This window comes from Macrotis lagotis, chromosome 1 (genome assembly GCF_037893015.1).
Source record: "Macrotis lagotis isolate mMagLag1 chromosome 1, bilby.v1.9.chrom.fasta, whole genome shotgun sequence".
Taxonomy (NCBI): domain Eukaryota; kingdom Metazoa; phylum Chordata; class Mammalia; order Peramelemorphia; family Peramelidae; genus Macrotis; species Macrotis lagotis.
The window spans coordinates 799,529,649-799,545,899 of NC_133658.1; the positions used below are offsets into that span (position 1 = coordinate 799,529,649).

Sequence of the window (16,251 nt, forward strand, 5' to 3'; positions counted from 1 at the left end):
TATCATCAAATAGTTGACTAACTAAAAATGCAAGATCTCTCTGGGAATAATCCAGTTCCCCCCAACACAATTGGGAGGGTGCCTGCCTTGGAATGCAAGGCCTCTCTACCTCTTCTAAGAATAGTCTAAGAGTAATAGTCTGTCTTTGTTTTAATTATTTTAATTATTTTTAATCCTGAGAGAACTTCAATAGGAATATATATATATATATATATATATATATATATATATATATATATCAATAGAGTTAAGTGGCTTGCCCAAGGCCACACAGGTAATTATTAAGTGTCTGAGGTTGGATTTGAACCCAGGTACTCCAGGGCTGGTGCTCTATCCACTGTGCCACCTAGCTGCCCCCCAATATTAACTCTTAAGAGGAACTATCCCACTCAATACTGAGAATTTTGTCTGGTTGTACCCTCTGTGTTCCTTCTTCATCTCTGCTGCTTCTTTCAAATCCCAACTAAAACCCTGCCTTCCACAGGAAAGCTTTCATGCCTTCTTTCTGCTAATTCTTTCCACAGTTTAATCTAATTTCATCATTTCGGAGGTAAGCCTAAGGCTTTTGTCTGGATCCAGGGGCTAGGCCTCGGAGTGAATTGTACTGGAGTCAGGAAACCCGGAGTTCAAATCTTAGTCCTGTGCCCCGGGTGGGTCACTTAACCTCTATTTGCTGAATTTCCTCATCCCTAAAATGGGGATTATTAGTAGCACCTTCCTCTCAGCATTGTCTGCTTACAATGTCATAGAAATAAAAGCTATTTTTGTGTAAGAGAAACCTCATGGCTGCCATTTTTCTATCTTTTCAGAGAGAGAAACTGAGGTTCTGGAAGCAAAGTGGAAAAGGGAAGAGGCCACGCAGGGCTGGATGTGGAGTTACTGACAGTCGATGCTCGCGTGACCCTGGGAGAGTCACTCGCCTTCCCGCCCCTGGACAACCAAACCGGGCCGGGGGACGGAAGGTTAGCCTCGTGACCTCTGACCTCGGGCCGCCTTCTTCCGCTCCCTCCCCCGGGCCTCCTCCCCCTTAGCTCCGCCTCTTTCGCGTCACGTGCACCAGTGACAGCTCCAGTTCGAGTCCTCGGCGGCCGCCGTAGTGCTTCGCCCCCGTTGCCGAGGAAACCCCGACCCCGCCGGAAGAACTTGGTCCGGCCCTGCAGTGCGTGGAGACTCGTTTCCCGCCGGCGGGAGCTGCGGCGTGAAGGGCCCCGCGCCATGGCGGACCAGCTGTACCTGGAGAACATCGACGAGTTCGTCACGGACCAGAACAAGATCGTGAGGAGCCGGGCCGGGGGGGAGGCGTTGGGCCGGTGCCTGGAGGACTCGGGTGGGTGGGGAGTGGAGAACGGCCCCCTGCGGGGCTGAGCTCGTGCCCTGGGGGCCGCATGCCGGGGCTCCCCCCGCCCCGACATCCGGAGTGGACGAAGGGGAGGCTGTGCCAGGGAGGAAGGCCGAGCTGCATCTAGTCGCCAGAGGCTCGCGGGGGGCCACGGCCCAGGCTTGAAGCCGCAGGAACCGGGCGGTGAGCAGCGGGGCCGACCCGCGATTGCGTTGGTGCGAGCTTGCTGTTAGCCATTGAGACCTGCACCCCCGGGTGCCTTGCCCCGACCTTAAGAGCCTCCTGCCCTGAGACTGCCTGTAGCCAGGGTGCCACTCCTGCCTAGCCTGGTAGGGAGCCTTTAGGGAATGAATTTTAAATAGAAAACACAATTTGTTTCCACCCAGCTGGTATTCAAGGCTAATCATACAGCAATAAAAAATGAAAGATTTATGTGTGTGCTCACACAGACATATATATGTATATATACACATACACACAGGTGCATATATATATATATATATATATATATATATATATATACTTATACAGGCATGTATACACACAGGTGTGCATATATATACACTCATACAGACATATATATATATACACACACAGGCATATATATATACACACACTCATACAGACATATATATACAGACAGGCACATATAGATAAATACGCTCATACAGATGTATATACACACACACAGGCATATATATATACGTACATATATGTATACACAGTCATATATATACACACTCATACAGACATATAATACACACAGGCATGTATATATACACGTACAGACATATATATACACACACAGGCATATATAGATATATACGCTCATACAGGCATATATACACATACGCACAGGCATATATAGATATATACGCTCATACAGGCATATATACACATACACACAGGCATATATATACAGACACATACAGACATATATATATATACAGTCATATATAGATAGAAATATATATATATATTATATGTACTCATACAGACATATACACAGGCATATATATATATATACACATACAGACATATATATACACACACAGTCATATATACATATATATACACTTATACAGACATATATACAATTATACAGACATATACACACACATAGGCATATATATATATACACACTCATACAGACACATATATAACATACACACAGGCATATATATATACATACAGACATATATATATACAGTCATATGTAGAGATATATACACTCATACAGACATATACACATGTATGTATGCATACATAAAATATATACACACTTAGTTATATTTTTAAACTGACAAAAGCATCAAATTATTACACAGTGATATAAGTGTAAACAAAATTCAAGTCTGTTCATTTTGCTTCCAGAGCTGTTATTCCAATACAGCATTTCTCAAACTTTTGGTCTCAGGATCCCTTTCCACTCTCTCAGAAATAATATTAAGGATCTGTTTTTTTTTTTCAATTCTTTTTTTTGGTACAATAGCTGAATTTATTGTTTATGATTTAGAATTCAGGAAACCTCATCACTAAAGAATTTCTTTATAAGATTGGCTTTGAAGCAGTAGATTTTCAAGAGCTTTTCCTGGTACATAAAAATTGTACAATAACGAAGTAAATTGTTTTTATTTCAGTCTTAAAAACTACCATCAATTCTCAATCTTGTTAAAAAACAATTTAAAAATGTTAATACTATTTATTTAGTTTGGAAAACATTTTAGCATGCTAGACATACCAAAAAAATCAACAAAAGGTTGCAAGGATTAGATACTGAATATATTTTAGCTTCCATTGCTGTATTGTCCCTTTAGTTTCTTTAAAAAGTTTCCATTTTTTTAAACAACAGCATTTAATGACCACAATAAAAAAAATTTTTCGTGCCAGCTGAAATCCTATCAGCTAAAGGACCTATGAATGGCAGCAGACTGCTTTTTCACTATATACAGACAACTTTAAGCTAGATGGACACTCATTGTATAGAGCTACTCTAACAGCACATGCTTTGGGCCATGGCACCTAATGAAAGATCCAATTTTCCCTTTCTAAGGTGCCATAATTCCAAATATTTATGAGATTTGTCTAATACATATAAACACACACAGACAATACATATGTGTGTGTGTGTGTGTATCCTTAGATGTAGGTATACATTTATATGGAGATATGTACATACCCCGCCCCACCCCTTCCAGGTATAAAGAGAGAGTTGAAGTTTACCATCTGGGATTTCTAACCAGTAACCATAATTATCACACACAAAAGCTTGTAATTGTTTTAAATGCTTTGTTACAGCAACAGCAAAGTGCACACAGAGAGGGAAACATTAAATATCCTTTTCATTTTTAAAATGTTTGGAAATATGTACAACTTGGATACAGTTTCAAGGTGCTCATGAGAACTATGTTCACATTATATAAACCAGGTAAAATGTCTAGAACACACATAATCCAATTTTAAAAGGTTAAATCTACAAATGTAGTAGACACTATCATGTTTCCCCAACTCTATGATATTTAAGACAAATACACAGTTTTATTCATCATCATCTTCATCTTCTTCCTCCTCTATGTTTTTTCCAAGAAGCTTTAGCTGTTCCCTTTGCACTATCAAACTTTCCTTTGGATTTATTATCTGCGACATCCTTTTCATATTTTTCCTTCAGTTTTGCTGCCTTACTGTTGTATGGCTGCTTTTCACTATCACTCTGATTATTCCACATCTCACCAAGTTTTTTTTTGCTACGTCCCCAATGGATATTCCAGGGTTTGTAAATTTTATTTTGGGACGAAATTCTGAACAGAATAGGAAGAAGCCAGATGGGGATTGTTTAGGAGCATTAGGATCCTTTTTTTCTCTCCTTCCTTTAGCTGGTCCATAATTCTTCATTTCCCTGTCATACCACAACTCATCAGCCTTAGCCATTTCATCAAACTTGGATTTTTCTTTTCCAGATATCCTCTTCCATCTTTCTGAACACTTCTTTGAAAATTCTGCAAAGTTGGCAGGAACTTCAGGATTCTTTTTTTTAATGTTCCTCACGGCATGTTTGTACAAAGTAGGCATAAGCAGACAAACCTTTTGGTTTCTTTGGGTCACCTTTAGCCATCTTTAGTGTAACTGTATTGTTTGCTAGTCTGTATCTCCAATTAATTCTAATTCCTCTTTTACAACATGATGATTGTACATCTTTTATCAGATTGTTCTCAGCCAAGGGGAGGGAAAGGAAGGTGGTAGAAAAATGTGAAACTCATAAACTTGCAAATGAATGAATGCCGAAAATTGCCTTTGCTTGTAATTGGAAAATAAAATAGTTTTTTTTTTTTTTTTTTTTTTTTTATTTTTTGCAAGGCAAGTAGGGTTAAGTGACTTGCCCAAGGCCAGACAGCTAGGTAATTATTAAATATCTGAGACCAGATTTGAACTCGGGTACTCCTGACTCCAGGGCTGGTACTCTATCCACCTAGTTGCCCTAAAATAAAAATAGTTTAAAAAAAAAATTGAAGATCTCCCAAAGAACTTTTATGTGTGAGTTATATCTATTTACATTTACCATGTTAGAAATTTAAATGGATAAGTTTGAAATTTGAAATATTTATTCACAATTCTGTTGTGTTAACAAATAACATTTTTATGGAAAAATAATTTTTTCCAAAAAAAAATTACTAAGAAAAGTAGAAGTTTTAACATATTTTTACAAATCTTTTTAATGTATGCTTTAATAGAAGACAGATTCTTTTATCTGTTTCTTCATTCAGTTTATTGCAATTTTGTTCTTTTTTTGTTAAATTACATGAAGGAAATCTGACTTCACACATAGTTGGAAAAGAGTAATTTAATAGGCAAGTAATGTCATAGTAATATTATTATGAAATTTTGATTTTGTGGACTCCCTGAAATGATCTTGGTGGAGAATAACTTATGGTTAAACATTTAGTTTCTCTGAAATAACTAAAATTGTTAAAAATTTGCATAAAAGCCCAGAGAATTTTTCATAGTACTTTGAGTAGAGCATTCAAGGATGTTAACTTCTTTTGGTTAAGAATCCCCTTTGTCCAAAATTCTTTGTTTACTAATCTAGGGAGTGTCCACCCCTCTCTCTTCCCTTAGTGGGGACTGTTTATTTTGCCTTTGTATCCCCAGGGCCTTGCATTTAGTAAATGCTTAATGATTTCATAATTTAATTTAATTTAATTATCAATTTTTCTGGATATTTTGGATAGTTCTCTGGACTTTTATCACATTTTATATAGTTTTAACTTTATATGTCCAACTTTGAACAAGTACAGTCTTGGCTTAATTTTGTTGAATTGAAATGTAGGATTCCAAGGGGAGAGCAGCAGAAGGAACTTATTTGTGTGAAAAAGAGAATCAAAAGGAATGAGAAAGAGTATGTGTTGAATGTAGTATTTGAAAGTAGTATAAATTTTGTTTTACCAGGACCCAGGACAGTGCCTTCCAGTCCATTATGTCATGACATCAGTGGCTTATAGCTGTATAAATGCATTTGGTTCAGCTAATGAGGGAAGGAAGTGAGGGGGTGAAGAGATGATGAGATAGGATAGGAAGACTGAGTATTGTCCGGGGAATTGGTACTTTGTTTTTGGCACTGAGGGAAGAGTGGCTTCAAAAGTGGAGAAGTTCACATCCTGAGGACTGGGGCATGACTTCAAGGAATAACTAATAGGAGTGCAGAAAGATGAATTGTATTCTATTCCTTTCTATAATTATTTAACTTGGAACTTTTTTCCTTTCACTATTATCTCCTAACACTTTTTAGTTTGATCCCTCCATTGACTGCAAGCTCTCAGCCTCCCTGACTGCTCTGGGAGTGGATCTCTCAGATCTATTATAAACAGTTGTGCAGGCAAAATTCTCTTGCTCTGGGCATACTCATACCCTGCCGCCTACCATACCGTGACTCTCCTTGAGCAGTGGTGGCCTGTGAGTAAGATTCTATCTCTTTTTGGTGAGACAGTTGAACTTTACAGATTAAGTGAATATGAATAGTTGAAGATCTGCATTGTAGATCTCATTACATTATCTATTCCCACTCCCCCAACACACCCCTCATCTGAACTTCCTAATATTTCTGGACCTGCCATCCAATTAAGCAGGTTTGCAATCTCAATAATTTTCTGACTTTGTACTCTTTGATGTCACATATCCAAATCAGTGACCAAGTTATACCCACAGCTTCTTATTTATATCCCCATCTCTTCACTCACATAGCCACTACCCTTATTTACTCTCTCAATACTTGTCCATTGAGCAGTTGCAGTATTCTCCTAATTAGTCTCATTGCCTCAAGTTTCTATTTTGATCTATCTTCCTACACAGCTGCCAAATTGGTATTCTCAATGCAGAGTTCTGCATTAAAATTCTATTTTTATATTCCTTTTTGTAATGTAGATAATTAATAGTAATTTTAGTACTAAACAGGGTAGGTGGTGCAGTGGATAGAGCACTGGGCCTAAAGTCAAGACTCGAGTTCAACTCCTTCAATCGTCACTATCATCTTAGTATTTCTTCTGCCTTTAGCAGCTAAACTTGAATAGACTGTTACAATGGATGCCACCACTTAATCTCTCTTGTACTCTTACAGTGTAACTTCTGATCCTATCATCATACCAAATTTACTTTTTCCAAAGTTACTAATTATCTCTTACTTCCCAAATCCAATGTCCTTTTCTCAGTTCTTATCCTTGACTTTTTCCTAGTCTTTGACACTATTAATCACTCTCTCTTCCTTGATACTCTCTTCTAGGTTTTTTTAGGAAACCATTCTTTCTCTCCTGGTTCTTCTCTTACCTGACAGCTCCTTTTCTGTCTTTTTTTGGTGAATTCTCCAGATTCATGACCTTCAGTCATAATTGTCATACAGGGTCTTGGGTTCTCATCTCTTCTTCCCATGTACTTCTTCTCTTGAAGATCATATTTGCTTAATTACTGTTTCTATGTTGACAGTTCTCAAATCTGTTTTTTTCTGCCCCAATCTCTGCTAACCTTCAGTCTCACATCTCCAAATGCTTCTTACATAGCTTGAAATGAATGTCCAACTCATCTAAAACAGAGTTCATTATCTTTCTCCCAAGTCCTCTCCTTCGCTCACTTATAATTGCAGAGGGCAATAACATCTTTCTAATACTTATAGCTCACAGTTTCAGGCAGGTATGTTCATTCCATAGTTCAGGGAACTTAAATATGACTCTCAAGTCCATTCATGAGTCATTATTACATTTTATTATTATAGACATTGGTAATGGATTATATTATAATCAGATAATATATTCAATTCTATAAGTAACCCTTGACAATTTTTGGTTGGACTTTGCAGCCCAGAAGAGCTAATAGGTTGGACATCCGTGATCTAGAGTTATCCTGGTTTTTCCACTATCTCTGGTTTCCCCATATCCAAGTTGTTGCCTGGGGATCTGTTGATTTCACCTTTGCAATATTTCTCCTTTATTCCCTCTTCTCTCCTTTGATTCTAGCACCACCGATAGGAAGGTCTTTATCACCTGGATAACCTAATAGATGAATCTGCCTTCCTCAAGTCTTTTCCCTACTCTAAATCATCTGTCATTCAGACACTAAAGAGATTTCCTGCAGCTGAATTTCATCCTTGTCACCCTTCCTTACTCAGTAAATTTTAGTTGCTTCTTATTGCCTCCATGATCAAATACAGAACTCTCTGCTCAAAATCCTTCAAACCTAGCTTCCTCCTTTCCATTCTTCTTAATAAACCCTACCATGTATTCTTCCATCTAATGATGCTGACAGTCCTGTTTGTACTCCCATTGCCAGGCCCCAGGCATTTTCTCTGGCCTGAAAAGTTTTCTGTCTCTACTAACTGGCTTTCCTTGGTTTTCTTTAAATCCTAATTAAAATCCCACCTTCTGTAAGAAGTCTTTCCCAGCCCCCTTAATTCTTGTGCCTTCTCTCATTTGATTATTTCTTTTTTTTTTTCTGAACCTGATTAAATATATATATATTCTGAATATTTTTTTGTTCTGTTGTGTCCAACTCTTCATGACCGCATTTGGAATTTTCTTGGCAAAGATACTGGAGTAGTTTGCCATTTTCTTCTCTTAACTCATTGTACAGATAAGGAAACTGAGGAAACAGGGTTAAGTAAGCCCATGGTTACAAGGCCATTAAGTTTTGAGACAGGATTTGAACTTGGGAAGTTGAAAATTCTTGAACCTAGGCTCAGCACTATATCTACTGCATCACCTATCTGCCTCCCCTCATGAAGGATATCCTGAATGTGTATGTGTATATATCTCTGTGTGTATGCAAGTTTCACATTGTGTATATGTATGCATGGTTATACATATATATGTATATATACATTATATATGCATACAAATATACACCTTTATATTTTTAAAATAGCGTTTGTTATCATTTTTCTCCTCCATTAGATAAGCTCTTTGAAGATAAGGAATGTCTTTGGCCTCTTTCTGTTTCCCCAGCACTTAAGCACGGTGCCTGGCATGTAGTAAGCATCTAGTAATTGTTTATTGATTGATATTGCTTAATAGAAATTCATGTAACCTTAAATTTTCAAATTGATCTTTGAATTTACCTATTTACAGAGTTCTAACTAGGCAAATTATAATCCATCCATCCTTCCCATTCAATGCTGTTGTTATCCATGTTCTTCAGAAAGCTCATCAGAGGGCATCCACTCAAATTTGCTGGAGGTCCTCCTCATTTTCTCTTTTTTGTAAGAAAAATTTCATGATATAGAGACATGCGTCTTCTCTATAAACTGAAATTCTTTGACTTCTCTCATTTCTTTTTCCTGAACCATGCTTTATTATATATTTTCCCTCCATCCTTACCTTTTCCTACCTTTGCATTGAAGTCATCAAGTATTAGAGTTCAGTGTATGTTGATTTCAGTTGGAAGATCAAGTTCTTCTGAGAATTTCCCTACTACTTCCTCAGTGACTGATGTTGGTGTTTAAGCTACAAGAATTTTCCTCTGGACTTTTTGCAAATAGTTGTCATTAGTACTGTAAGACATGACTAATGACAACTATTTGCAAAAAGTCCAGAGGACTATTTCCCAAGAAATAGTATTTCTTGTAGCCTTGGGGTATATAAAAAAAAAAATTATAGCTAACATTGATGCAATGCTTTCTAGTTTGCTAAATGCTTTATTATCTCATGTCATCCATAGAGCAACCTTATGAGGTAGAGGTAATTATTCCCTTTTTACAGGAGAGAAAATTGAGGCCTGAGCAAGGTTAAGTGACAGAGCTTGATTAGTGATGAGGTAGATTTTGAATTTAGGTCTTTTTGACTACCAAGTTTAGCACTCTGCCCATAGTATCATCCAACTGTGATGAAACCCAGTTTTTTTCTTTCCTTGGCCTCTCCCAGGAATGCTTGTGAGCCATTTTCCCAATTACCTGAAACTTCTTTCAGCAGCTAGTAAGTAAGGCTGGATGTGAACTTGGGTCTCTCTGCTTCCATGGCTCCATTTTGCTTCCTAGAAGGTAAACAAACCCCTTGAGGGCAGAGACTTCCTTTTTCTTATATTTGTAGAATTCATAGAAGTAGGTTCTTAGGGCTAATTTGTGTTCTGCCATCCATACATGATAACGTTTTGAAAATTACTTTTTTCTTTTAGGTGACCTATAAATGGCTTAGCTATACACTAGGTGTCCACGTCAACCAGGCCAAACAGTAAGTAACCAGTTTACTCAAAAACTTTCCTGATTGTAATTACTTTCTTTTTTTATAAGTTCCAAATTTCTTTCCCATAAAAAACAAGCAAGCAAACTAGGTAACTGTTATGAATTGTAACTTACAGGAGAAATGAAAAAGAACATTTTATTATAATTTTATTACCTTGTTGCTGTTAACAATAAGCATTTATGAAGCTCCCTTCTATGTGTAGATGCTATGGATAAAAAAGAAAAAATAGTTCCTGCTTTCAAGGCACTCACAATCAATATACACACAACTCTGGACCTGTAAACTATGGACATAGTAAACAGGAGTTATCTCCCAGGGAAAACTTTTTTGTAAAAGGTGGGATTTTAGCTGGAACTTGAAGTATCCTGGAGACAAAGATGATAAAGGCAAGGGGAAAATTCCTCTTGCTGGCATCCTGTCAGTGTGAGAAGTGGGCTGACACTGGAAAACTATAATGTAAGGTTCCTAATTCATATTCTTGGCAATGTTTTTTGTAAGAATGAGGCTTTTTAGCACCCCTCTTACTAATGTTAAGTGAAAGGTATAAGTTTATCAATGTAATTGCTTCTCCAGTGCTGTGAATTGTCATATATCCAGCCCTGCTTTCTTTTTCTCTTTGCCTCTTGCCCATTTTTCCCCTGTAAATTCTCTACATGTGATCCACCCAACCTGTTAAGAATCTTTCTGCAATAATTACATAACTGACAGTTATGTAGTAATATGAAGTAATATGAAGACTTGACTTTACAGAGATTTTCTCATTTGACTTGAAGAACAGTTAGGTAAAGTATAGTTAATACAGGTACTATCTATGTTTTATCTATGAGGAAATGGAGGTTCTGAATGATTAATTGATTTTCTAAAGTTTCTCATAGTTTGTAAGTGTTCAAGGTGAGAACTAGTCATCCTGCCTCCAAGTTCAGTTCATTCTATACATTCCATTGTATTCTCTTAGTACTGCTGAAGCTTTCACATTTTTATCTCTTCCTAAATGACTGGTCCTTTTCATTTCTCAAATCATACATTTCCTAAATATCTTTTTCCCTACTGGGTAATATTCTATATCTTACTAATTTCATTGCATAAATATTCCCATTGTCCTTTGAGTCATCCCAAATTTTGATTTGTTATGATTGTTATTTTTCATGACTTATAGCCATATAATATGACCAGAAGACTGTCAGTGTTTAAAAGAGGAACTTTTATGAAAAGGGGAGCAGGTTAGGATTCTTGAATGTGCTGCTGTACTATTTCTCAAATTTAACCCAAATTTTTCTCTTCCTTCTATTCTGGACCAACTCATTGTCCATCTGCAATGCTTCTCCAAGATATATGTACTGTGAACAGTCATTGCCATCTGCAGTTGAGTCTTTTAACAAGTATGCATAATCAAGCTAAACAAATTCCAGCCTTAAATGTGTCTAAAAATGTGTGCTTTGTTCTTTATCTTGAGTTCATCACCTCTCTGTCAACAGGTCGGAAGCATGTTTTATGTTTTATCCTCAATTTTCTTAAATTGGAATTAGTCATTTTGGCTAGGTGTTACTGATACAGTATTGGGCCTACATGACCTGAGTTCAAATTCAGCGTCATTCTTACAAGCTTGGTGGTCATGGCAAGTGATTTAACCTCTGCTTGCTTCTGTTTCCCCATCTCTAAAATGAGATAATAATAGTACCTCCATCCCAGGATTATTGTAAAGGACAGATTGTTCTTTGCAAACCTTGGAGCACTATGTAAATGCTATTCTTATTGCTTCATTCAGAATCTTCAAGTCTTTCAAAGGTGATTTTCTCTTTCTTGTTGTTACTGTTCTCTTCATTCTGCTTATTTTATCAAGCCAACTGCATTCTTTGAGGAAATTGATTAAAAAGTTATGGGAAAAACATAATAAACTTTCCAAGAATAGCATTAGTGACTGGAGTAAGCCAGAGACTCTTGATTGATACTCCTTCTCCTTGTTTGGACTGGATTAAGATAATGATCAGATTAAGAGAAGACCTTGATTACTTAAATTAATGAATTTATCTTCACTGGCCTTTAATCCCTGAAAGAAAGATTCTTAGAGGGAGAGGTCAAAGCTATATTAAATAGTTTTAGGAAAATGATTCTTTGGGCTCCACTTATGTTTTAAAATATTTCTTCACCTGATTAGCATTTTTATTTGTTTTTCTTCCCCCCTCCCCTAAATGGGGGGGGGGGGGGGAAGAAAAACCAACCAGAACCAAAATCTTTGTAAAAAATAGGGAGTCGAGCAAAACAAGCTTATGCTTTACTCACTTCTCATCTTTTGTTTGTTTGGATCAGGATGCTGTATGATTATGTTGAAAGGAAAAGAAAGGAAAATTCAGGAGCCCAGCTACATGTCACCTACTTAGTGTCGGGCAACCTTGTTCAGAATGGAAACTCTGTAAGTACCTAAAAATCTTTTAATTAAGTTGAGGTATGCTTGAATTATAGATGTTGTTTAGTCATTTTAGTTGTGTCTGACTATTCATGACCCTATTTGGGGTGTTCCTTGCAAAGATATTGGAGTGGTTTGCCTTTTTCTTCCCCAGCTCATTTGATAGATTAAGAAATTTAAGCAAACAGGATTAAATGATTTACCTACTTATGAGCCTATAGATTAGACTAATGACAACTAGCACCATACTCCTTAGACCTAGTTTAGTATCACATGACTTAACTAGCTGATAGATGTAAGATAATCTGCACCATTAGTAAGTGTCTAAGGCCATATCTGAACTCAAGTTTTCTTGACTCCAGGCTCAGCTCTGTCTACCACATCATCTTTTTTTTTAATTTAATATTTATTTATTCTCTTTTTGTACAAATAATTTTTTTATACATTAATAAAATATTCTTGTTTAAAAGTAGACAAAATACCCCCTCCCCCAAAACAATATAGACTCACTTGAGCGATAAAGTAAAGAGGAGAGAAAAAAATTAAAATTAAAATTAAAAAAAATAGTAATAATTGTAGGTATGGCCAGGTGGCACAGTGGATGGAGCACCAGCCCTGGAGCCAGGAGCACCTGAGCCCACATCTGGCCCCGTACACCCAAAAATAACCCAGCTGTGTGACACGCAAGCCACCCCAACCCCACTGCCCTGCAAAAACCAAAAAAAAAAAGAAAAAAGACCCCAAATAAAATAAAATAGTAATAATAGTAGGGGCGGCTGGGTGGCGGATAGAGCACTGGCCCTTGAGCCAGGAGCACCCGGGTCCAAGTCTGGCCTCAGACACCCAATGATCACACTGCTATGTGGTCCCAAGCAGGTCACCCAGCCCCCTTTGCCCTTCACCACCCCCCCCCAAATAATAATAAAAAATGTGCTTCAGTCTGTGTTCCAACACCACCATCTCTGTCATGGGTGGATCACATTCTTTATAAGTCCATCACAAAAGTTACTTCCATATTTTTCTACCATTGCCATTGCTGATCGCAACTCCCTCCTTTCATATTTCTCCATTATCATGTACTATATTTTCTCTCTCGTTTCACTCTGACTCTGCTGTGCTAGCTGAGTGGTGCAGCAGACAGATCCCTGGCCCTGGGGCCAAGAGGCCCTGAGCCCCCATACTACCCCTTAGGCCCAGCATCCGCCTGGCCCTATGGTCCCGGACAGGCCATCCAATCCCAGCCCCTTGCAAGAAATAAAAAAGAAAATGTGTTATATCTGACCACTCCCCACCATGGTCCATCCTCTCCTCTATCATTCACCTCTCCCCCCTTCCCCCATCCCCCTTCTCTCCTTCTTACTCCAGATGTCTATACCCCATTGAGTATATATGCTGTTTCACCTCCTAGCCGCCTCTGATGAGAGCCAAGATTCCCTCATTTCCTCTTGCCTTCCCCCCTTCCATATCATTGCAATAGTTCACTGGAATAAAGACAGATCTTATATGAAATATCTTGACCTATTCCCCCTCTCCTTTTTCTTTCTCTCATTACATTTCCCTTTTTTCTATTGACTCCATTTTTACACCATATTTTATCTTCAAATTCAGCTTTCTCCTGTGCTTAATCTATAAAAGCTCCTTCTACCTGCTCTGTTAATTGAGAAGGTTCATATGAGTATTATCAGTGTCATTTTTCTATTCAGGAATACATGCAGTTTATCATCATTAAGTCCTTCATATTTTCCCCTTCTCCTCCAATCTCTGTGCTTCACCTGAGTCCTGTATCTGAAGATCAAACCTTCTGTTCAGCTCTGGCCATTCCAAAAGGAACATTTGAAATTCCCCTGGTTCATTGAAGGTCCATCTTTTTCCCTGGAAGAGGACATTCAGCCTTGCTGGGTAGTTGATTCTTGGCTACATTCTAAGCTCTTTTGCCTTCCGGTATATTGTATTTCAAGCCCTACGAGCTTCCAATGTAGTTGCTGCTAAGTCCTGTGTGATCCTGACTGCAGCTCCATGATATTTGAACTGTCCTTCTGGCTGCTTGTAATATTTTCTCTTTGACTTGGGAGTTCTGGAACTTGGCTATAATATTCCTGGGGCTGGGTTTTTTGGGATTGCTTTCTTGGGGGGGGATCTGTGGATTCTCTCCATTTCTGTTTTGCCCTCTGCTTCTAGGACATCAGGGCAATTTTCCTGTAGTAATTCTTTGAAAATGATGTGAAGGCTCTTTTCCTGATCATGACTTTCAGGTATTCCAATAATTTTTAAATTATCTTTCCTAAATCTGTTTTCTATATTGGTTGTTTTTTCAATGAGATGTTTCACATTTTCTTCTAATTTTTCATTCTTTTGGTTTTGAAGTATTGAGTCCTGATTTCTCTTATATTCATCAAATTCCCTGAGTTCTATTCTTTGTCTGAAGGATTTGTTTTCCTCAGAGAGCTTTCATGTTTTTCCTGCATCTCTCTCATTTCTTTTCCCAGTTTATCTTCTCACTCCCTCATTTGATTTTCAAAATCTTTTTTGAGCTCTGTCATAGCCTGATCCCAATTTCTGTTTTTCTTGGAGTCTTTAGATTCAGGAGCTTGTGCTTCCTCATCTTCAGACTGAATGTTTTGATCCTTCTTGGGCTCAAAGGCAAAATATTTCTCAATGGTGTTCTTGTTTTTTCTCTGCGTGCTCATTTTCTCAGCCTAAGCCTGTTTTGGGGGTGCTTTCTGAGCTTTTGGGACATTCCCACAAGGGTCTCAGTGTGTGAGGCTCTGTCTTCTCTCCTGGTCTGTGAATGACCATAAGTGCCCCACCCCTGCCACGGGGCTGAGGTGGGGGGGCCCTGCTGTTCTGTGGGGGGGCCTAGATTGCGATCAGGATCTGAATGTGTTCAGAGCCCCTGAGTCCTGTTCCAGGGGCAGAGGACAGAGCTCTGCAGTCTCTGTCCCTTCACTCCCCTCCCTAGGTTCAATGGGCTCATGCCCTGGGGGCTCCTGCTTACCAGCTCTCCTACTTCTGTTTCCTGGATCTAGGCTGCCTTGGCCACACTGTTTGCTGTGTGCTCTGAGGGCTGGGCTTCAAGTGCTGGCTCTGGCAGAGGTCCTGCCTGCTGTTCCCCCAAGTTGTGCCTGTGCTCCCCGGGGCGTAGGTCAGGAAACTCCTCTGCTGTGAGCCGTGGCTCCCAGTGCCCTGGGGCTGCCTCCAGTAGGCTGAAGTTCCTTCCTCTGGTAGGCTGCCCCTCCAACTCCGGGGAGCAGAGCCTTTCTGCTCTTTTCCAGGTTACCTTGAGCAGGAGAACTGCCTCACTGGGTCCCTCTGTGGGTTCTGTCTCTTGAAAATTTAGTTAGAGTCCTTAGTTTATAAGTTATGAGAGAGTGTCTAAGAGAAGATCCTTTCGTGTCGCCATCTTGGCTTTGCCCCCACCACATCATCTTGCTGCACCTAAACTATCGGTAATCCATAGGTAATGGCTCGTAGGAAAAAAGCTAGCTTTTTATAGGACCATTGTCTACTAATATAGGAAGGAACCTGAAAGAACAATAAATTCAACTTCTTTATTGAATTACTTGCTTTTCATATTTCCCTTATTACTTTTAAGCCTCATTTCCTACTGAATCATATATGTACTATCTCCCTGCCCTCAATAAATTATCCTTAAGAGAGGAGACTCTTGTTCTTCATCATATATCTTCAAAACAGGTAAAGAAACTAGAGAGGGGAAGGGACTAAGCAAGTGAGCAGAGCCAGGGGGCTGGTATGCTTCACATTACACTACACTGGTTTTTGTGTACAGAAGCATT

General features: G+C 38.6%; 1 protein-coding gene and 1 pseudogene across 1 annotated transcript in view; one reads left to right on the forward strand and one right to left on the reverse strand.

Annotated features, from left to right (window-relative positions):
* The first annotated feature begins 1,101 nt into the window (after positions 1-1,101).
* The window catches only part of POLD3 (DNA polymerase delta 3, accessory subunit), a 48,658-nt gene continuing 33,508 nt past the window's right edge, over positions 1,102-16,251 (forward strand). The window contains exons 1-3 of the mRNA XM_074214569.1: positions 1,102-1,275; positions 9,986-10,041; positions 12,361-12,469. Coding sequence (XP_074070670.1) covers positions 1,216-1,275; positions 9,986-10,041; positions 12,361-12,469 — 225 coding nt within the window. The 5' untranslated portion in view covers positions 1,102-1,215. The remainder of the gene's footprint in view (positions 1,276-9,985; positions 10,042-12,360; positions 12,470-16,251) is intronic.
* On the reverse strand, positions 3,842-4,451 carry LOC141488559 (high mobility group protein B3 pseudogene; annotated as a pseudogene).